The sequence below is a fragment of the Orcinus orca genome, chromosome 14 (genome assembly GCF_937001465.1).
Source record: "Orcinus orca chromosome 14, mOrcOrc1.1, whole genome shotgun sequence".
Lineage (NCBI taxonomy): Eukaryota > Metazoa > Chordata > Mammalia > Artiodactyla > Delphinidae > Orcinus > Orcinus orca.
Window position 1 is genome coordinate 6,259,665 of NC_064572.1, and position 23,317 is coordinate 6,282,981.

General features: G+C 37.2%; 1 protein-coding gene across 1 annotated transcript in view; it reads right to left on the reverse strand.

The window, feature by feature from the left end:
* FMN2 (formin 2) overlaps positions 1 to 23,317 on the reverse strand; it is a 315,362-nt gene that overhangs the window by 64,520 nt on the left and 227,525 nt on the right. The window contains exons 12-14 of the mRNA XM_049696985.1: positions 22,336 to 22,395; positions 22,077 to 22,197; positions 11,041 to 11,133 (exon numbers count right to left, since the gene is read on the reverse strand). Coding sequence (XP_049552942.1) covers positions 11,041 to 11,133; positions 22,077 to 22,197; positions 22,336 to 22,395 — 274 coding nt within the window. The remainder of the gene's footprint in view (positions 1 to 11,040; positions 11,134 to 22,076; positions 22,198 to 22,335; positions 22,396 to 23,317) is intronic.

Sequence of the window (23,317 nt, forward strand, 5' to 3'; positions counted from 1 at the left end):
GGACACCCTATGCCAAACAACTAGCAAGACAGTAACACAAACCCACCCATTAGCAGAGAGGCTGCCTAAAATCATAATAAGGCCACAGACACCCCAAAACACACCACAAGACATGGACCTACTGAGCAGAAAGACAAGATCTAGCCTCATCCACCAGAACACAGGCACTAGTCCCCTCCACCAAGAAGCCTACACAAACCACTGAACCAACCTTAGCCACTGGGGGCAGACACCGAAAACAACGGGAACTACAAACCTGCAGACTGTGATAAGGAGACCCCAAACACAGTAAGTTAAGCAAAACGAGAAGACAGAGAAACACACAGCAGATGAAGGAGCAAGGTAAAAACCCACCAGACCTAACAAAAGAAAAGGAAATAGGCAGTGTACCTGAAAAAGAATTCAGAATAATGATAGTAAAGGTGATCCAAAATCTTCAAAATAGAATGGAGAAATTACAAGAAATGTTTAACAAGGACCTACAAAAACTAAAGAGCAAACAGTGATGAACAACACAATAAATGAAATTAAAAATTCTCTGGAAGGGATCAATAGCAGAATAACTGAGGCAGAAGAACGGATAACTGACCTGGAAGATAAAATAGTGGAAATCACTTCTGCAGAGCAGAATAAAGGGAAAAAAATGAAAAGTAATGAGGACAGTCGCAGAGACCTCTGAGAAAACACTGAATGCACCAACATTCAAATTATGGGGGTCCCAGAAGAAGAAGAGAAAAAGAAAGGGACTGAGAAAATATTTGAAGAGATTATAGTGGAAAACTTCCCTAATATGGGAAAGTACATAGTTAATCAGTCCAGGAATCAGAGAGAGTTCCAAACAGGATAAATCCAAGGAGAAACACTCCAAGACACATATTAATCAAACTATCAAAAATTAAATACAAAGAAAACATATTAAAGGCAGCAAGGAAAAAACAACAAATAACACATAAGAGAATCCCCATAAGATTAACAGCTGATCTTTCAGCAGAAACTCTGCAAGCCAGAAGGGAGTGGCAGGACATATTGAAAGTGATGAAGGAGAAAACCCTTCAACCAAGATTACTCTACCCAGCAAGGATCTCACTCAGATTTGATGGAGAAATTTAAACCTTTACAGACAAGCAAAAGCTGAGAGAGTTCAGCACCACCAAACCAGCTTACAACAAATGCTAAAGGAACTTCTCTAGGCAAGAAACACAAGAGAAGAAAAAGACCTACAATAACAACCCCAAAACAATTAAGAAAATGGGAATGGGAACACACATATCGATAATTACCTTAAATGTAAATAGATTAAATGCTCCCACCAAAAGACAGACTGGCTGAATAAAGACAAAAGCAAGATCCATATATATGCTGTCTACAAGAGACCTACTTCAGACCTAGGGACACATACACACTGAAAGTGAGGGGATTGAAAAGATATTGCATACAAATGGAAATAAAAAGAAAGCTAGATTATCAATTCTCATATCAGACCAAATAGACTTTTAAAAAAAGACTAGTACAAGAGACAAAAAGGACACTACATAATGATCAAGGCATCAATCCTAGAAGAAGATATAACAGTTGTGAATATTTGTGCACCCAACATACGATCACCTCAATACATGAGGCAAATGCTAACAGCCATAAAAGGGGAAATCAACAGTAACACAATCAGAGTAGGGGACTATAACACCGCACTTTCACCAATTGACAGATCATCCAAAATGAAAATAAATAAGGACACATAAGCTTTAAATGATACATTAAACACGATGGACTGAATTGATATTTATAGGATATTACATCCAAAAACAACAGAATACACTTTCTTCTCAGGTGCTCATGAACATTCTACAGGACAGATCATATCTTGGGGCACAAATCAAGCCTTGGCAAATTTAAGAATAATGAAATCGTATCAAGTATCTTTTCTGACCACAACGCCATGAGACTACATATCAATTACAGGAAAAGATCTATAAAAAATACAAACACATGGAGGCTAAACAATACACTACTTAATAACCAAGAGATCACTGAAAAAATCAAAGAAGAAATAAAAAAATACCTAGAAACAAATGCCAATGAAAACATGATGACCCAAAACCTATGGGATGCAGCAAAAGCACTTCTAACAGGGAAGTTTATAGCAATAGAATCGTACTTTAAGAAACAGGAAACATCTCAAATAAACAACCTAACCTTACACCTAAAGCAATTGGAGAAAGAAGAAGAACAACAACAACAAAAAAAACAGTTAGCAGAAGGAAAGAAATCATAAAGATCAGAGCAGAAATAAATGAAAAAGAAAGGAAGGAAATGATAGCAAAGATCAATAAAACTAAAAGTGGGTTCTTTGAGAAGATAAACAAAATTGATAAACCATTAGCCAGACTCATCAAGAAAAAAAGGGAGAAGACTCAAATCAATAGAATTAGTACTGAAAAAGAAGTAACAACTGACACTGCTAAATACAAAAGATCATGAGACATTACTACAAGCAACTCTACGCCAATAAAATGGACAATCTGGAAGAAATGGACAAATTCTTAGAAATGAACAACTTGCCAAGACTGAATCAGGAAGAAATAGAAAATATGAACAGACCAATCACAAGCACTGAAATTGAAACTGTGATTAAAAAGCTTCCAACAAACAAAAGCCCAGGAACAGATGGCTGCACAGGCGAATTCTATCAAACATTTAGAGAAGAGCTAACACCGATTCTTCTCAAACTCTTCCAAAATATAGCAGAGGGAGGAACACTCCCAAACTCATTCTATGAGGCCACCATCACCTTGATACTAAAACCAGACAAGGATGTCACAAAGAAAGAAAACTACAGTCCAATATCACTGATGAACATAGATGCAAAAATCTTCAACAAAATACTAGCAAACAGAATCCAACGGCACATTAAAAGGATCACACACCATGATCAAGTAGGATTTATTCCTGGAATGCAAGGATTCTTCAATATATGCAAATCAATCAACGTGATACACCATATTAAAAAATTGAAGGAGAAAAACCATACGATCATCTCAATAGATGCAGAGAAAGCTTTCGACAAAACTCAACACCAATTTATGATTAAAAAAAAAAACCCTGCAGAAAGTAGGCATAGAGGGAACTTTCCTCAACATAATAAAGGCCATATATGACAAACACACAGCCAACATCACCCTCACTGGTGAAAAAGTGAAAGCATTTCCACTAAGATCAGGAACAAGACAAGGTTGCTCACTCTCACCACTCTTATTCAACATAGTTTTGGAAGTTTTAGCCACAGCAATCAGAGAAGAAAAGGAAGTAAAAGGAATCCAAATCAGATAAGAAGAAGTAAAGCTGTCACTGTTTGCAGATGACATGACACTATACACAGAGAATCCTAAAGATGCTACTAGAAAACTACTAGAGCTAATCAATGAATTTGGTAAAGTAGCAGGATAAAAAAATTAATGCACAGAAATCTCTAGCATTCCTATACACTAATGATGAAAAATCTAAAAGTGAAATCAAGAAAACACTCCCATTTACCATTGCAACAAAAAGAATAAAATATCTAGGAATAAACCTACCTAAGGAGACAAAAGACCTGTATGCAGAAAATTATAAGACACTGATGAAAGAAATTAAAGATGATACAAATAGATGGAGAGATATACCATGTTCTTGGATTGGAAGCATCAACATTGTGAAAATGACTCTACTACCCAAAGCAATCTACATATTCAATGCAATCCCTATCAAACTACCACTGGCATTTTTCACAGAACTAGAACAAAAACATCTCACAATTTGTATGGAAACACAAAAGACCCTGAATAGTGTTGTAGTTTATCTTATGACAGGGCCGAAAGTAAGCTCATCACACAAGATGAATTGTGCCGAAGCACAGCAGTAGAGGGCTGCCGCTCGCTCAGGCAAAACAGTGCCGTCTGTCCTGCTGTGGTAGCTTTTATTAAAGCATTATCTATGTTTACATTTTAAGACTTATTTTTTTAACATTCCAGAAATGCCAAAGCAGCAACATATGCTTCTATTGGTTATACAGGCAATAATGGGCTTTCTTGAAAACATGCCGTGCTTTGTCCTTGAGCGCAAAAGCAGCATAAAGTTCTCACCATTATTTTGATTATACTGAAGTAGCACAAGGACATTTCCTTGCGTTCCCACCATTTTAATTATACTGAGGACACCTCATGGATCAGTGCCCAAAGCACTCAATGCTTATTCGCAGGCCCCCGGTTTGCCGGGGTGGTGGTGGGGCGCTCAAAGCATTCGGGACTGTTCATAGTTCTGGCTTATTCACATGCCCCCTGTTTGTCGGGGGGGCTCAAAGCAATCAGGACTGTTTGCAGTTCTGGCTTATTCGCCAGCCCCCAGTTTGTTGGGGGGGGGGCTCATGGGTCACGTCTCCTTTCCATGTCCTCAGTTATTCCACTACATTTCCCCCTTTTTGTTTTGCAGCTTGTGCAGCATCAAGGAGGACATGGCAGCTTGTTGCGATGTTGCATGGCGGGTAACTTTTACTCGTCGTCAGACTACAATTAAACATATGATTATTATTATAATGAGCATTAGCAATCCTGTAGTAGAACCAAATAAAGCATGTAATTTAGATATGGGATTTAGATTATTAAGTCCTTGAATAATTTCAGTCTATACTTTTTGTGAATTAAGTTGTAATCTCTTCTGAAAAGTTTGTTGACTTTTCCCTTGTAAATTTACAATTTTTTGGTCAAAGTTTTGTGATGTAATAAATGTTTTTTTATTTTTGTCTAGGGGAATGCAGACTGAATATATGGAACCGAAGTGACACAAAAGGCACTTTGATTCCAGTCACAACGTAGCTTCATTTGTCTTTGTAAATTTACAAGTTGGTCCCCCAACATAACCACAGCTTGTAGTAAGTCTGCCATTTCCGAATGTATTTCCGAATCAATTTGTCGTTAAGAGGACCAAAGCATTTCAGAATTTTTATGTCAATCAGTTATATAATCAATGGTCTGAATAGATTGTTTTAAAGCAACTCCAGCTACTGTAGCAGTAGCTGTTATGGCTATAATACCCATGACAGCTGTAATCAACATTCCTACAAATCTTTTACTGCTTTTTAATGCATCAGTTAAATATTGCAAAACAGCCATAGGAAGAGATTCTTGCCATTCCCTTCCAAGATTGACAGGAAGCCAAAGACCTGTCCGAGCTCGTAAGATATACAAACTTTCAGTAGATATGTTAAAAGATATACTAGAGTTAATGCAGGTATATAGAGAGCAATTTTTACACATTATAATACCTTGAGTCTCATTCCAGCTGGTTCCTTTAACAATACATAAGGTAATTTCACATAACTACGAGTATACCGAGTAACATTTTTATAAAAAGTCAAACTATGATTTCCAGATTTGTTAACCATATGTCCTACCCAGGCATTAATCTTTTTCAAAGCTGCCATAAGCTTCCACAAGTCCTTTTGGATAGGATATCCATTTAAATGAGGACCTGGAGGAGAAAACCCTCCAGCATGTTATACTATGGTATCATTAATAGTATTGCTATAAATAGTGTTATCCTACGTCAGTATAAATTCTTTAGACCCCTTTTTCCTCGGGTGGAGCCAAAAGGGCTCCAATCAATGACGCTTCCCCAAGAAGTATTAACAAGAACCCGAGCCATTTTTCCTCGCCATCGAGTCTAATGGACCCAATCCTATCATCGATCCACAAGAGGCACCTGGCATGGAGGCAAGTAAGGTGTGCAAACATTCTCATTAAGAGTGGAATTAGAACTTTTAAAACTATAAGCACTCAAAAGATATAACCCGTGATATCTGCTTTCATTTTTGACAGAATTTAACCATGCCTGATAATTTATTTTAAGGCAATGATCTCCCTTTCCCATACAAATAGGAGGTCCATTAACACCCACCGTGTAATTTTCTATTATCTTTACTTCTTTTTCCTGCTTCAAAGGGCCTCTATCATCAAAAGGACCAGGCAACCATCTAGACTCATTTACATATACAAGAATTGAGGCATCCCACCAGGTAACCCCCATATTAAGGGGAGGGTTAGGAATATAAGTCCAATAAGTATGGTTAGTACAATTTATCTCACTGGCTGATATGTTTATTACCTGTGTAGACAACATTGCCAACATAGTCACAAAAAGATTGGTGCTAGTGAGGGGTTTACCCTGCGAAATGACAAGATTTTTAGCAGTGCCTGCAAATTTTTTCATTTGCCCCCAGGTCAATGAAGACGTCTTCTTTTTTTTTTTTACCAAGTCTTAAACTGCATATATTGTCCAGGTTCAAGAACAGTCTTGGCAAGTGCCTCCCAATCCTGAGGAATTAATATGTTTTCGGAAGCATATCTAGACTAAAGACCTTGAACATAATTAGAATGCATCCCATATGCATTAATGGTTTCTTTTAGCATTTAAAAAATTTTTATATCATGATGGTTATACTCAACGTTCATATATCCATATATCCATTTGGAAATTGATTATTAGCAGGCATAGCTTGTCTAACTATAGGGAAAGCAAAAAATGGTTCAGAATATTGCTTTTCTTCCTTATTTATCTCTTCTTCCAACAATAGTCTATTAGATTTAGGTTTCAGAGGAAAGCGAAACTGATGAGAGGCTCCAACAGGATAAGCTGCTAATTCTAAAGGAGGAGCCAAAGGAATAGTAGGACACGGCTCCTGATATGAGGGGGTGGTAGCATTGTTTTTATTTTCTTCCAATTTAACCATCAAATTTTTTAACTTTGGAAGTGTATCAGAAATCTCTCTCATTCTGTTGAGAAAGTGGCATCCCATTTTGTTTGCTAGTCTGCTCCCGATCTTTATCATCATCAGAAAAAGCCCCTTCATCACTGGAACCTGAAAAATCCTCTCCTGTCTCAGACACAAGGGGAGGAGGAGGCGGAGGAAGGTCCTCTATAGGAGGCTCACGAAACAGAGTACGAAAAGCAGTAGAATGATGGGGAGCAGAATTCGGACGCTGAGGGCGTGCCCCATTTTCACTTTTTGTTTCAGATTGTAATGGTTCCAGGGCAAGGGAAATTAATTTACAAAGAGACCAAACACGGACAGATACAGGGTCTCCAGGCTGATGAGCTCTTCTTAAGGCTCGCATAACCTGTTTCCAAACTTTTAAATTCAACTGGTTATGACCAGTAGATTGAAACCAGTAACAATGTTTACGTACCAGTGCAAACAATTCATCAAAAGATTCTGGTTTCACTTTCATTCCTGAACTCCGTAATAACTGTTTCAGGAGTCTAATGTATTGAAATTCTACTGAATGGGAATTCCCCATTACAGTTACTCTATTGCTCCCGAAGGTTTCGCTTACCCTTGAGCAGACCAATTTCCCCTTCGGTCCCGCGATCACGCGATTACTTACCTTCAGGTCCCTGTTCGGGCGCCAAATGTTGTAGTTTATCTTATGACAGGGCCGAAAGTAAGCTCATCACACAAGATGAATTGTGCCGAAGCACAGCAGTAGAGGGCTGCCGCTCGCTCAGGCAAAACAGTGCCGTCTGTCCTGCTGTGGTAGCTTTTATTAAAGCATTATCTATGTTTACATTTTAAGACTTATTTTTTTAACATTCCAGAAATGCCAAAGCAGCAATATATGCTTCTATTGGTTATACAGGCAATAATGGGCTTTCTTAAAAACATGCCGTGCTTCGTCCTTGAGCACAAAAGCAACATAAAGTTCCCACCATTATTTTGATTATACTGAAGTAGCACAAGGACATTTCCTTGCGTTCCCACCATTTTGATTATACTGAGGACACCTCATGGGTCAGTGCCCAAAGCACTCAATGCTTATTTGCAGGCCCCCGGTTTGCCGGGGTGGTGGGGGGGCGCTCAAAGCATTCGGGACTGTTCACAGTTCTGGCTTATTCACATGCCCCCTGTTTGCCGGGGGGGCTCAAAGCAATCAGGACTGTTTGCAGTTCTGGCTTATTCACCAGCCCCCAGTTTGTTCGGGGTGGGGGGCTCATGGGTCACGTCTCCTTTCCATGTCCTCAGTTATTCCACTACAGAATAGCCAAAGCAATCTTGAGAAAGAAAGACGGAGCTGGAGGAATCAGGCTCCCGGACTTCAGACTATACTACAAAGATACAGTAATCAAGACAGTATGGTACTGGCACAAAAACAGAAACATAGATCAATGGAGCAGGATAGAAAACCCAGAGATAACCCCAAACAGATATGGTCACCTTATCTTTGATAAAGGAGGCAAGAATATGCAATGGAGAAAAGACAGCCTCTTCAATAAGTGGTGCTGGGAATACTGGACTGCTACATGTAAAAGAATGAAATTAGAACACTCCCTAACACCATACACAAAAATAAACTCAAAATGGATTAAAGACCTAAATGTAAAGCCAGACACTATTAAACTCTTAGAGGAAAACATAGGCAGAACACTCTATGACATAAATCACAGCAAGATCCTTTTTGACCCACCTCCTAGAGAAATGGAAATAAAAACAAATATAAAGAAATGGGACCTAATGAAACTTCAAAGGTTTTGCACAGCAAAGGAAACCAAAAACAAGATGAAAGGACAACCCTCAGAATGGGAGAACGTATTTGCAAATAAAGCAACTGACAAAGGATTAATCTCCAAAATTTACAAACAGCTCATGCAGCTGCATATCAAAAAAACAAACAACCCAATCCAAAAATGGGCATACTACCTAAATAAACATTTCTCCAAAGAAGATATACAGATTGCCAACAAACACATGAAAGACTGCTCATCATCATTAATCATTAGAGAAATGCAAATCAAAACTACAATGATATATCATCTCACACCACTTGGAATGGCCATCATCAGAAACTCTATAAAGAATAAATGCTGCAGAGGATACGGAGAAAAGGGAACCCTCTTGCACTGTTGGTGGGAATGTAAATTGATGCAGCCGCTATGGAGAACATTATGGAGGTTCCTCAAAGAACTAAAAATAGAACTACCATATAACACAGCAATACCACTACTGGGTATATACCTTGAGAAAACCATAATTCAAAAACAGTCATGTACCACAATGTTCACTGCAGATCTATTTACAATAGCCAGGACATGGAAGCAACCTAAGTGTCCATCGACAGATGAATGGATAAAGATGTGGCACACATATACAGTGAAATATTACTCAGCCATAAAAAGAAACAAAATTGAGTTATTTGTAGTGAGTTGGATGGACCTAGAGACTGTCATGAAGAGTGAAGTAAGTCAGAAAGAGAAAAACAATACCATATGCTAACACATATATGTGGAATCTACAAAAAATAAAAAATGGTTCTGAAGGGGCAGGACAGGAATTAAGATGTAGACATAGGGAATGCACTTGAGGACACCGGTAAGGGGAAGGGGAAGTTGGGACGAAGTGAGAACGTGGCATGGGGATATATATATCACCAAATGTAAAATAAGTAACTAGTGGGAAGCAGGCGCATCGCACAGGGAGATCAGCTCAGTGCTTTGTTTCCACCTAGAGGGGTGGGATAGGGAGGGTGGGAGGGAGATGCAAGTGGGAGGAGATATGGGGATATATGTATACATATAGCTGGTTCAGTTTATTATACAACAGAAACTGACACACCATTGTAAAGCAATTATACTCCAATAAAGATGTGAAAAAATTTAAAAATATTATATAATATAATCACATATTATGTGAACAAGTATATGAGTGACATACTCATTAACGTTTTAGGATGTGAAATCTAGCAAATTGTTTGATTTCTCTTTTAATGAGTTATAGAATTAAGGACTCCTTTCTACCCATAAGCAAAACAGAATATTCCATAAAATTACAGTTTCTTGATCCTAAAAGTCTACTGGATGGAAAAATGAAGATTCATTTCATTCATCAAGAGCTGAGTGAGCTGTCAGGCCCATCTAATTTGTAACTACAGGACACTGATTTCAGTCAAGGACTATTTAAGAATCAACGGGTAGATTTTCCACTCTAAGTCATGAGGACCTGAGGAAATGGAAATGACAATCACTCTGATACGTGACGGAACCAAATTTCTGTTTCTATTGTCATGATTATCTTAAATGATTAAATGGCATTTTCCCATCTAAAGAAGAGCTGTGCTTAATGCCGTATCAAATTCCAGCATTAACTCATTCACTGTGTATCATCATTAAAGACACTTGAACAACGTATAAAAACCACAGAGGATGGAGCCAGTCTTCAGAGCACTACTCGGCCTCAGTCTCAGGTCATGTCAGTCTCTGGAGAATTCCTGAAAGAGCAAGAACCTTCCCAAAGCATGGCTTGATATAAATCTGATCTTCAGAAGATATGTATATAACTTTCCAAAGAAGAAATATTTGGAGTAGTGAATGTTTTGATATAAGTTTCAAGGATTTCAATCAGCAATAGATTAATAGAATTTTTAGTTTCTTTAATATTGTCTAAAATTTTCCATCCCTGCTTATTTCATAGGAATATAGGAAGAATCAATAAGAAAACATTTATAAAGTTTTTAAGGTCCCTGGAAAAACTGTGTTAAATATCCTGGGTTATGTATACATCCTATAAAATATAGAATACAATGTTTTGAAGATCAGAAAATCATCAATATACCTTGTTTCTGAGCACAATGTTTTGACAAAGCAAATAAACACCAGGTTGAACTGAAGTGATAAGTGTAGATAAAACTTAAAAGAATATCTAATTTTCTATCACAAAAAGATAAATATTTTAATGCCTTTAAAAATATATGCTATTTTATAAATATATATATATGCTATTTTAACTAATAACTATTGTATTTACTGTCATTAAAAATACAGGAATAATGAGTATTATTCACAAAACAGCATGTTTAGCCAATTGCTTGTCTGTCACAACTGTGTGATTCGTGATTAAACATCATTTATTTTTCTGTGATGTCAAAATAATCCCTTTTAAACCAATGCATATTTTTCAAAATGCCTTCTACCTTTCTGCTGAACAGGGAGGGAAATGCAACATATCTCTTCCGAATTTACCTTGAAAAATAAATTGTTCCATGTTTTCTTTGAATGGCTGGATGTGCTCTTTTGAGGACACCTGGTACACTTTCCCTGCTTCAACCTCACAGGCTGAAATTAGAAAGAGACATTGTTCAGAATGTCACACTGCTAACAGTGCATTAAAACAATTAAAAATATATATTAACTAGTGTTAGAAAATCCTGCTAACCACGATAACTGACATATGTGTCTACACATATTTAGAAATATCCAATGCTGACAGAAGGTTTCACTTTAGGGGATTGTAAAAATAAACTTAAAAAAATTAAAGTATAATTGATATACAATATTATGCTTCAGGTGTACAACATAGTGATTCGATATTTAAATACATTATGAAATTAATCACCATGATAAATCTACTAACCATCTGTGACTATACAGTTATTACAATATTATTGACTATATTCCTTATGCTGTATATTAAACCCCATGACTCATTTAATACTTTATATTAAATGTAAGATTATACCTCTTATCCACTTCACCTTTTTCAACCATGCCCTCATCCCCACCCCAGCAACTGTGGGTTTATTGTCTGTATCTATAAGAATCTTTCTGTTCGGTTTGGTCATCTGTTTTGCTTTTTAGATTCCACATGTAAGTGAAGTCATACAACATTGGTCTTTCTCTGTCTGACATATTCCACTTGGCAAACCCTCCACGCCCATTCATGCTGCCTTTGTGCAAATGGAAAGCTTTATTTTTCATGGTTGAGTAGCATTCCACTGTGTGGGTAGGTGAAATATGTGGGCATATATATACACACACACATATGTATATATATGCATATATATGAAACATGTATACACACACACATATATATAATGAGTATGTGAAACATGTCTTCTTTATCCATCCATCTATTGGTAGATACTACTTAGGTTGCTTCCAAATCTTGGTTATTACAAACAATGCTTCAATGAACATAAGGGTATATATATCATTTTCAATCTGTATTTTTGTTTTATTGGTATAAACACCCAGAAGTGGAATTGCTGGAACATATGGTAGTTCTATTTTCAATTTTTCTGAGGAATCTCCATACTGTTTCCCACAGTAGCAGCATGAATTTTCACTCCCAGCAGCAGTGCACGAGGGTTCCCTTTACTCCACATCCTCCTTGCCAATACTTGTTATTTCTTGTCTTTTTGATAATAGCTATTCTAACAGGTGTGAGGTGGTATCTCACTGTGGTTTTGATTTGCATTTTCCTGATGATTAGTGGTGCTGAGCATCTTTTCATGGGTTTGTTGGCTATCTTTTCGTCTTTTGGAGAAATGTTTATTCAGGTCCTCTGCACAATCTTTAATTGGATTGTTTGTTCTTTTTTATATTGTTTTCTGATTTCTTTATATAATTGCAATATAAGCCTTTTATAAAATATATTATTTGCAAAAATCTTCTCCCATACAGTAGGCTGCCTTTTCGTTGATGGTTTCCTTTGCTGTGCAAAAGCTTTTTTGTTTGATGTAGTCCCATTTGTTTATTTTTGTTTTTCTTACCCCTGCCTGAGGAGACATATCTAAAAAATCATCCGTAGGACTGATGTCAAAGAACATACTGCTATGTTTTCTTGTAGGTGTTTTGCGCTTTCAGGTCTTATATTTGAGTTTTTAACCATTTTGAGTTTATTCGTATACATAGTGTAGGAAAATAGTCCAGTTTTCCCAAAAGCATTTATTGAAGGGACTGTCTTTTCCCCATTGTATATTACTGACTCCTTTGATGAAGATTAATGACCATGCAAGTATGGATGTATTTCTGGGCTTTCTAAGCTGTTCCAGTGATATATGAGTCTGTTTTCCTGCCAGTACCATACTGTTTTTTTTTTTAAAGTTTCGTAAAGTTAATACTTTTTTTTTTTTTAATAATAAATTTATTTATTTTTGGCTGCATTGGGTCTTTGTTGCTGCACATGGGCTTTCTCTAGTTGTGGCGAGTGGGGGTTACTCTTTGTTGTGGTGTGCAGGCTTCTCATTACGGTGGCTTCTCTTGTTGTGGAGCACAGGCTCTAGGTGCACAGGCTTCAGGAGTTGTGGTGCATGGGTTTAGTTGCTCCACAGGATGTGGGATCTTCCTGGACCAGGGCTCAAACCTGTGTCCCCTGCATTGGCAGGCAGAGTCTTAACTACCACACCACTAGTGAAGTCCCCCCTACTGTTTTGATTACTATAGCTTTGTATTATAGTCTGAAGTCAGGGAGTGTGATATCTTCAGCTTTATTCTTTCTCAAGATTGCTTTGGTTTTGGAGTCTTTTGTGGTTCCATACAAATTTTAGGATTATTCTAGTTCTATGAAAAATGCCACTGGTATTTTGATAGGGACTACACTGAATCTGTAGATTACTTTGGGAAAAATGGACATTTTAACAATATTGATTCTTCCAATCCATAAGCATGGTATATCTTTCCATTTATTTGTCATGGCTTCAATTTCTTTCATCAACATCTTAGAGTTTTCAGAGCTCAGGTCTTCCACCTCCTTGGTTAAATTTAGTCCTGGGTATTATTTTCTTGATGCAATTGGGATTGCAACACTTCTGTTCTGAGAGCACGTTCATTAAGTCCAATTTGTTCTTAAGTCCAACGAAGTTAGCCCAGGTACCCAACTAACACAATCAGATATATACCACTGCTTTTACACTTGCTCTGGACATACTGGGCTTTAAATAAAGATACTATACTACTGTACTCTATACAGCACTGTAAAGTACACAAAAGTATAACCACTTGTAGAGGATGCACACATGCGACAATGTACACCAGTCACGTGAACTAACTGATGTGATTGGACATGTGAATACATGTTCAGATCTTTGAAAGTTCGTAACTTGAAGGTTCACATGTAGGGGACTTACTGTATTAATTTTGTACCTTTTAACTTTACTAATTCATTTATTAGTTCTAATAGATTTCTGGTTGTGTCTTTAGGATTTTTTATATATAGTGTCATGTCATCTGCAAACAGTGACAGTTTTACTTCTTCCTTTCCAATTTGGATTCCTTTTATTTCTTCTTATTGTCTGATTGCTATGGCTAGGACTTCCAATACTATGATGAATAAAAGTGGTGAGAGCAGGCATCCTTGTCTTGTTCCTGACCTTAGAGGAAATGTTTTCAGCTTTTCACCATTGAGGATGATGTTTGCTGTGGGCTTATCCTACATGGACTTTGTTATGTTGATGTATATTCCCTCATACCCACTTTGTGGAGAGTTCTTATAAATAGATGTTGAATTCTGTCAAAAGCTTTTTCTACATCTATTGAGAGGATCATATGATTTTTATTCTTCAATTTGTTAACTGGAGAGCATTTTCAGAGTCTACCTGCCAAGGCTCACATCCAAGCAATTTTGAAAAGTAATCTCCAAGGATAAGACTCAAAAAAGATTAAAATGGTGATTCTAAAGTGCATTACTGTGTGAAGGAGGAAGGGGTAGGAAGGAGGCTGACTGGGTTCATAGCTTGAGTGGCTTGGGGATGAAGAACACAGGAGGAAGAGCATTTTTCAAAGGAAAGAAAATTGAGGGGGGGATTGGAAGATGGCGGAAGAGTAAGACGCGGAGATCACCTTGCTCCCCACAGATGCACCAGAAATACATCTATACGTGGAACAACTCCTACAAAGGAAAGAAAATTAATTTGCTTTTGAACTTACTGTGTTTTAAGATGACAATGGAATATCCAAGTGTAGTTTCAGCAAGCAGTTGGATTTATGAGTTTGCAGATCAGAGTGATACAGGAAAACTCTGAGTAAGACCACCTGAGAACAGCATATCCAGTGAGAAAAAGAGGGGGCCAAGGTTGAACGCCTGAGTAATGCCAACTTTAATAAAGAAGCAGAGGAAGAGAAGGCCATGAAGAAAAAAGACTAAGAAGGAAATGTCAGATATTATAAGGAGAATCAGAAGTGAGTGGGGTTAGTGAGTCGAAGGGAACAGAGACAGCAAACAAGACAAAGGTGGAAGTAAAATGCCCTCTCAATTTGGCAAATTGTGGCAACAGTTTCAGCAGTGCCAGGGACAAAGCTGTAACAGTGTGAGGACGGAATGGGAAGTCAGAGACCACGGAAGTGGACCAGGAATCTGTTACCATCTTGGTCAGTGAGCACACGTGTTCGAGAACAAGTGTCCAGCAAAGGCGAGGTGTGGGCTATGGGAAGAATGAGGGGCAAATGAACACAAACCCTTTACAGCTTCTGGGAAATGCTCCAAATATTCTAGTCTTGCCAACAGTGGGCAAGCAAATCCAGCTGCATGTTAAAGAGAGGTGTATAATTCACATGCATCATTCTATCCTAAAGATGGATTTCAGAAAAATCTGATCGCTAACAATTAAATGTCCATAGATTAATGCCAAAATTAGTTCCTTATCACCTAAAAGTAATGAAAGTGGCAGAGATACCACAAACACAAACCCCACGATAACTTAGTTTGGGTGTGGCAGACTTAGCATTACAACCAGTGGAATAAGTTACATTCACTGAGCTCACCACTTTACATGCCAAAACAAACAGGTGTTTCACATGTGTACTCTTCAACAAGAATTTTGAAAGTGAACACTTTTAAACTGAAATGAATGGTTTTGCTCCTTAAATAATCATTCCAATGAGAGGAACTCTCAATTTTTTTTTTCACTCTCCATACACATGTGATGCACTTCCATGGACAAATCCAGTGTACAGGGTACAAAAGGATAAAATGTACAGGCTACAAAAACATAAAACACAACACCTGTGACTTTCAAAATCTCAGTCAGCCTTTCTGTGCCTCAGCTCTTTACCTGTAATACACAAATAGCAACAGAACCTGCCTCCTGGGGTTGTTACAAAGAATAAGTCAGTTAATATTCGTAGAGCACTTAGAACTGGGCCTGGTGCATGCTAAGGTCTGTGTAAGTTTTCACAATCATTGCTGTTGTTGTTATCTTTAGTTTTATCAGCAACAGTAGCAGACAAAAAAGCAGGATGCCCAAGGGCTAAGAGCATGGGTTTTGGAGACTGGGTTTGCATCCTGTCTCTTCCACTTACGAGCTGTGTGTCTTTGGTGAAGTAGGTACCCCCCTCTGTACCTCAGTTTCTTCCTCTGTAATATGGAGTTAATAAGTGTCTACTTCGCTGTGAAGATCAAAGGATTTTACGTAGGTAAAATACACAGAGGACTGCTGGATACACAGTAAGAGAACTATCATGTTTGCAACAATTACTGTGACTGCACAATTACCACCACCAGACACCACCAGAGGTGCAGCTACTAACACACAAAAAGAACACGGAACTCCCACTTCCTCAGTCTCAGGAAGCACTGAGGCAATGCTTCAGATTGTGGGAATGACATTTTTTTTTAATTGATTTTTTTTTTTTAATTTTTGGCTGCATTGTATCTTTGTTGCTGCACGCGGGCTTTCTCTAGTTGCAGGGAGCGGGGGCTGCTCTTTGTTGTGGTGCGTGGGCTTCTCATTGCGGTGGCTTTTCTTGTTGCACAGCACAGGCTCTAGGCACATGGGCTTCAGTAGTTGTGGCATGCGAGCTCAGTAGTTGTGGCTCCTGGGCTCTAGAGCACAGGCTCAGTAGTTGTGGCACACGGGCTTAGTTGCTCTGTGGCACATGGGATCTTCCCGGACCAGGGCTCGAACCTGTGTCCCCTGCATTGGCAAGTGGATTCTTAACCACTGTACCACCAGGGAAGTCCCTGTTAATATACTTTGGATATTAACCCCTTACTGGTCATATCATTTGCAAATGTTTTCTCCCATACTGTAAGATATCTTTTCATTTTATCGATAGTTTCCTTTGTTGTGCAAAAGCTTTTAAGTTTAATTAGGTCCCATTTGTTTATTTTTGCTTTTATTTCCTTTGCTTTAGGAGACAGATCCAAAAAAAATATTGCTACAATTTATGTCATAGTGTTCTGCCTATGTTTTCCTCTAGGAGTGTTACGGTTTCTGTTCTTACATATAGGCCTTTAACTGATTTTGAGTTTATTTCTGTAGATGGTGTTAGAGAATGCTCTTAATTTCATTCTTTTATATGTAGCTGTCTAGTTTTCCCAGCACCAGTTATTGAAGAGACTGTCTTTTCTCTATTGTATATTCTTTCCTCCTTTGTTGTAGATTAATTGACCATACGTGCATGGGTTTATTTCTGGGCTTTCTATCCTGTGCCATTGATCTATATTTCTGTTTTTGTGCCAGTACCATTCTGATTTGAATACTGTAGGCTTTGTAGTATACTCTGAAGTCAGGGAGCATGATTCCTCCAGCTCTGTTCTTCTTTCTCAAGATTGTTTTGGCTATTTGGGGTCTTTTGTGTTTCCATACAAATTTTAAAATTATTTGCCCTAGTTCTGTGAAAAATGCCCTTGGTATTTTGATAGGGATTACACTGAATCTGTAGATTGACTTGAATAGTATGGTCACTTTAACAATGTTAATTCTTCCAATCTAAGAATCTGGTACACCTTTCCGCCTTTTTGTGTTGTCTTCAATTTCTTTCATTAGTGTCATTGTACGTATGGTTTCAGACATGTTCCTGTATTACTGAGAACTTGAATTTTCTTTTTTAAAATTAATTAATTAATTAACTTATTTATCTATTTTTGGCTGTGTTGGGTCTTCGTCGCTGTGGGCGGGCTTTCTCTAGTTGTGGTGGGCTGGGGCTACTCTTCACTGCAGTGCACAGGCTTCTCATTGTGGTGGCTTCTCTTGTTGCAGAGCACAGGCTTTAGGCACACGGACTTCAGCAGTTGTGGGACGTGGGCACAGTAGTTGTGGTTCACGGGCTCTAGAGCATAGGCTCAGTAGTTGTGGCGCATGGGGCTTAATTGCTCCGCGGCACATGGTATCTTCCCACACCAGGGCTCGAACCCATGTCCCCTGCATTGGCAGGCAGATTCTTAATCACTGGGCCACCAGGGAAATCCCAAGAACTTGAATTTTCTGCACTGTATCAAACTCAAGGACACCAGCAATCATTCTCAAAATAGTACCTGCTGGCAGCTGCCAACCTTATGGTCTCAAGGATTCCCCTTGTAACTAAGCAACCATTTTGGAGCCCATGGGTCCTTGCTTAACAAACACCCTTACTTCTTGCCCCTCCAATCCTAATTCTTAACAAACAAATCACATAATTTTGCAGTGTTTGCCCGTATAAGCCTTCCCCATTTTGTAGTCCAGCAAAACACAATTGAAGTGCTTCTTGACATTTTGTCTTCCAGGCTATAGACCTCAGTTTGGCTCAAATAAAACTGTTTTCTGTTCCTATTGTAAATTGTTTATTGCTTATTTACACTGACATAAATAATGTATTTTCCTGTTTGCATTTTCAGTGTTCTGATGGAACTGATATTCATTTTAAAATCATAATAAAAATATTTTTAAAAAGCTATTGGTTGCATTTGAATTGAGTTTATAACATCATTTTTTCTTTCCTTGAACAAAAATAAATAAAATCAGAAATTTACAATGATAAATACAATTGTTACAAACAAATATAAATCAATACAACAAGTTTAAGGACTGATTTTTCCTAAATATGTCTGGATACAAACATTATTTCAACATCTGTGAAAGATATAGGTAATGAATTTTAAACACTTTCAAGTCAAATACTGAAGGTGGAGGAGGGTAGAGGATTCAGGGAGGAATGTGCGTGAGAACATTCTTGCCCAGTTCCAGGAACTTAATTACTCCATGCTCAGTGCACACAGAGTTGAGTCATGTGGCGAGTGGAACTGTTTCGACCCAAGAAAGGCACTGGAACAGAAGCCATCACTTGGCATCCAGAGAACCTGCTGCAAGTTCTGACAGCCAAAATATTTTAAAACAATACTCTTTTCAAAGGGGAAAGATAGAAATATTGATACCTTGTCTAGCATTGTGAATGAAAGTATTCGTAGTCATCCTTTTGGGAGGCTACTAATAATGTTAATCTCAAATAATTTAAGCTCTTTTGCTCAAACCAGCAATTGACCTATGGTGAGACCAGTAGCTAATGAGTCTCTGGCACTAGTATTATAGCTTAGCAGATGGTTCTTAACTAATACTCTGGGGTGATGCTAAGAGAGAAAATGGGGTTCTATTTCTGGATATGTTGAATAGCTTTCTTAGAACAATTTTACTTTGATTAAAATTAATGGTTTTAAAGCTAAATGTCTAAAAGGAGTAAACAACTCTGCTGCTTGTTCTGCTTGTTTTTGGAAAATAGTATTAACCACATAAGGTGATCTGTGGGATTGGAGTGAAGGTTTTACCCTACATTAGTTTTATTAATGCATAATGTGGAAGATGTGGAGAACATCTTGACATGGAAAAGAATGAATAAGTTAAATTTTATTGTACAGTGCTTTCCTAAATAAATTTATTTGGTTATCATGTTCTTATATTCTGGAGAAGAAAAATTCCTTAAATAATAAATTCATGACTAGGTAGATCTTAAAACTACTAAGGGAAACAAAATGTAGTTAGCCATCTGCGCTCATGGTTTTTTAAAATCTAAGTTAACTTTAACGGTGCTGTACACCATCCAAAGAAAATGCCCTTATGTTGTCCTGCCTTCTTAGAGCTTGCTTGCTTTATTTTGCTTATATTTAATAAAAAACTGTCTCAAATGTTAAAATTAAAAAAAAAAAAAAAAGAGAAGCTGCTAACGGCCAGGAGAGAACAAAAGCTACCTGTCACTGAGCTCGGACAGTCAGGGGAGCACCAAGGAGCTGCAGGAATCTTAGGAACAAGTACAGACACCAAACACAGCAGGTGCTCTTACAAAATGCTAAAATGAGGTTCGGTTGTCTGAGCCATAACGCATTATTTCTTGGTCTTTCTTTTGAAATGAAAATTAAGTCTAGAAGCAGAGGCAGAAACAGTGACAGAGCCAGAAGATGAGTGACCAAATGGTTATAACTTATCTGTCTTTATCAAACTAGTCACACTCTTTATTCTATTTTTCCTTATTATAAATAACTAATATTTTTGGATACTTATTATATGGAAAATATTGTGAAAACTCTCTACATATATCATATCATTTTCTAAGTCTTCTTAAAAAAACTTGCTTCTGAAAAAAAAATGTGGACAGGCTACTTGAATATTCTGAAATGAATTACTTAATTTGATCACTTGAAAGGAATCATTATTAGGCTACATTTATCAAAGTGAACATTATTTTAAGGTAATTATATCCAAAATAATACCTCTCAAAAAAAATTTCTCTTTTTAGCTCTGTGTCTTGTGAGAATCTGCCATTTTCATGACCTCATGTAACCATAGTGAGAAAGCATGTAGATACGAAACGTGAATGAGAAAACATTCCAAAGGGAAGCACCAACCAAAGTCAACATAAATCCCCTGTTCATGAGATCACCATTCCACCTGTTTATAAAATCATGTGTAAACTATGAAATCCTGCTTTGCAAGACTGAAGTGATGAAAGTGTTAAGTATTTTCCAGAAACCCCAGAAATGCCCAGCACCACATGGGGGCGGGGAGAGAGAGAAAAGGAGAAGAAGAAGGAGAAGGAGAAGAAAGAAGAACAAGAACAAGAACAAGGAGAAGGAGAATTTCATAAGCAAACCAAGATACCTGGCTAAATTTTGAAGTATGATAAATACTACACATGAATGGTTTGTGTTTTGTATTGCTTTAAGAAATCATACTTAGATACATAGTAATGTAGCGTTACACAATTGTAACATAGTTTTAATTGTTATTTATTTAAAAACAGGCAGTCATTCTTAGGCTCTATCCATGAGCACCCATATTTGATGCTCTCAGGGGAGCATCTAAACGGCAGGACTTCACCCCTCCTTGACAGTGACGATTGTATCTGTGGTACCCACAGCACATAGCAAAGGCCTTTCATGCATCAGGCCCATAATAAATGTTAAGTATTTAGGAACTACGGGCAAATTATATAATGTTACTATGTTGATTTAAATCCATATAAACGCATCGGTGACCAGAATATAACAACTCCATAAATCTGATTACAGATAAGTATCTTTAGATAAGCATTTCAACACTGGGATAGAATCTCTAAAAAAGTTTTATCATCTTTTGGTTTCTGGGGTAACCAAGCCTCTTCTCATATAGTGATACAACATGAAATGAAAATCTCACATAAATTTACTCCATCCCTGTCTGTGCTTAAAGAGTTAGAAAGATGCTTAAATCGACAGCTGAGGTGTTCTCAACTTCACAGCAAGAAGAAACCTCATGAAAAGAAAGTAAAAGGGATGAGTGAAATAGGTGAAGGGGATTAGGGGTACAAACCGGCAGTTATGAATAAGTCACAAGGATGTAAGGTACAGCATAGGGAATAAAGTCAATAATACTGTAATAACTTTGGTACATAACAGATGAAGATATATTGTTGTACACCTGAAACTAATATAATATTGTAAGCCAATTGTACTTCATTAAAAAAGGCAGGGGAAGGGGATGAAAGGGATTTTATCTACAAAAAAAAAAAAACTGTAAACTACTTGCTTTTGTGCTTTTCTTTAAATTTACCATTTTGAAGAATTTCAAACTCTCTTCAAAATGATTTGATATAAGGCTTTTCAACTAACAAAAAAGCATTACACATGCACGTGTTTTTTGACCAAATATGTGAAAAAAGATGTTTTCTTTCCAGGAAAGTTTACACGCCACAAAATCTCAGACAAGTATAGCAAGGGTGGGTAGGAGGGAATATGTATCTTTTAACAACGACATGATAAATGTACAAATGTTCTCGGCTATAAAGTGAAAGCAAGACAGTCAAATCTGCCCCTGATGAAAGAGGCTGCTATTCAAATAACCAAGATGCTATTTCAATAACTAAATTTCTAATACACATAACTTTGTAAACAACAAAAGAATAAGATTATTGGTAAAATTTTTCTTTTGCCACACACACACAAAAATGTTTACATGGATGTAAAAGGTTTTACTTTCTTTAAAAACACTGAAAAATCTGTCCTCATTAAAAAAGCATAAATAACAACCATGAGTTTCTTTAACATTGTAAGTTACCTCTCAGGTCTTTCTTGAGTTTTCTGAGGTCTTTTTGAAAGTCTTCAAACTTCATCTGCGAGGCCTGAAAGAGGTCCTGGGGTTCGGGCAGTGGAAACACACACTGTTCCTTCCCAGCATCCTGATCAGCAGGAAGCACAGAACGTTTAAATGAATGAGGACTGAGCAACAGCAGCAATGACAAAACGAAGACAAACACGGCCAAATCACTCAACAATGAGGAATAACAAGATGTGACTCTATGTAAAAACTGTCTCACCTCATCAAAATTGCGAAGATAGTAGGAAACGATATATGACAAAAGGCTTCTGCTATTGTCCTAGACAGAGAGACCAAAGTGAGTAGAAATATATTTTTTAAATTATTAAATATACAATGTTAAATTAAATCCACTCCAGTAAATCCACACATGTAGATGAGAATATTTGGGATGAAAGGTGAAGTTCTCTGTTTCTTCTTACTTTACCGGTCCCGACGGTCTTATTTTCCCCACTGTTCCCACCTAAGCCCCACGTGGAAGCACAGCTGTTTCAGGGTGGGGTCTCAGATGTATCCACCTTTCTGTTTTCACCCTCCTCGACCAGACAATTAGTTCATTAATTTTATGTTTTATTATTGAAAGGTATAACTACTATCTAAACTGAAATGACTAAACATCACCAGCATTTCTGCATGGTTGGACCAACAGGGACCACTCCAACAGGAAGTTTGATTGAGGCTTGTTAGTATGTAGATTAAGAAATTTTAAGTTAAGTATTATTTCAAGTAAGCTGGAGCTTTAAAAATGCAAATGCGTATTATAAATTATGTCAGCAACTGAGATTTAGGAATTAATATCCATGCAGCTATAAATAATGTAATATATGTAGTTCTAAAGAAAAAAATGTTTCATATCTAACAATCTTCAAAGAATAGCTTTCTACCTTCTTTCTGGCATATTTAGAGGAATTAATTTTTAATTTTTTTTTCATTGCTCAAAATTCGTATTAGATAATCTGAATGTGTGAAACCAAATACATATTTTTAAAATACACCCTATAATACAAACTTTGTTTTCTGGAATGTTCAATCTAACCATGATTTTTCCCCCACTGATAATAAAAGAACAACATCCCTTTATAATCAAGTTTGACATGACATGATAATATATCTATTAGACTCCCCATATATATTTCTATATACATATATTACACGGAAATACATAGCTATAATAATAAAAGTAATACATTTATTAGAAACAG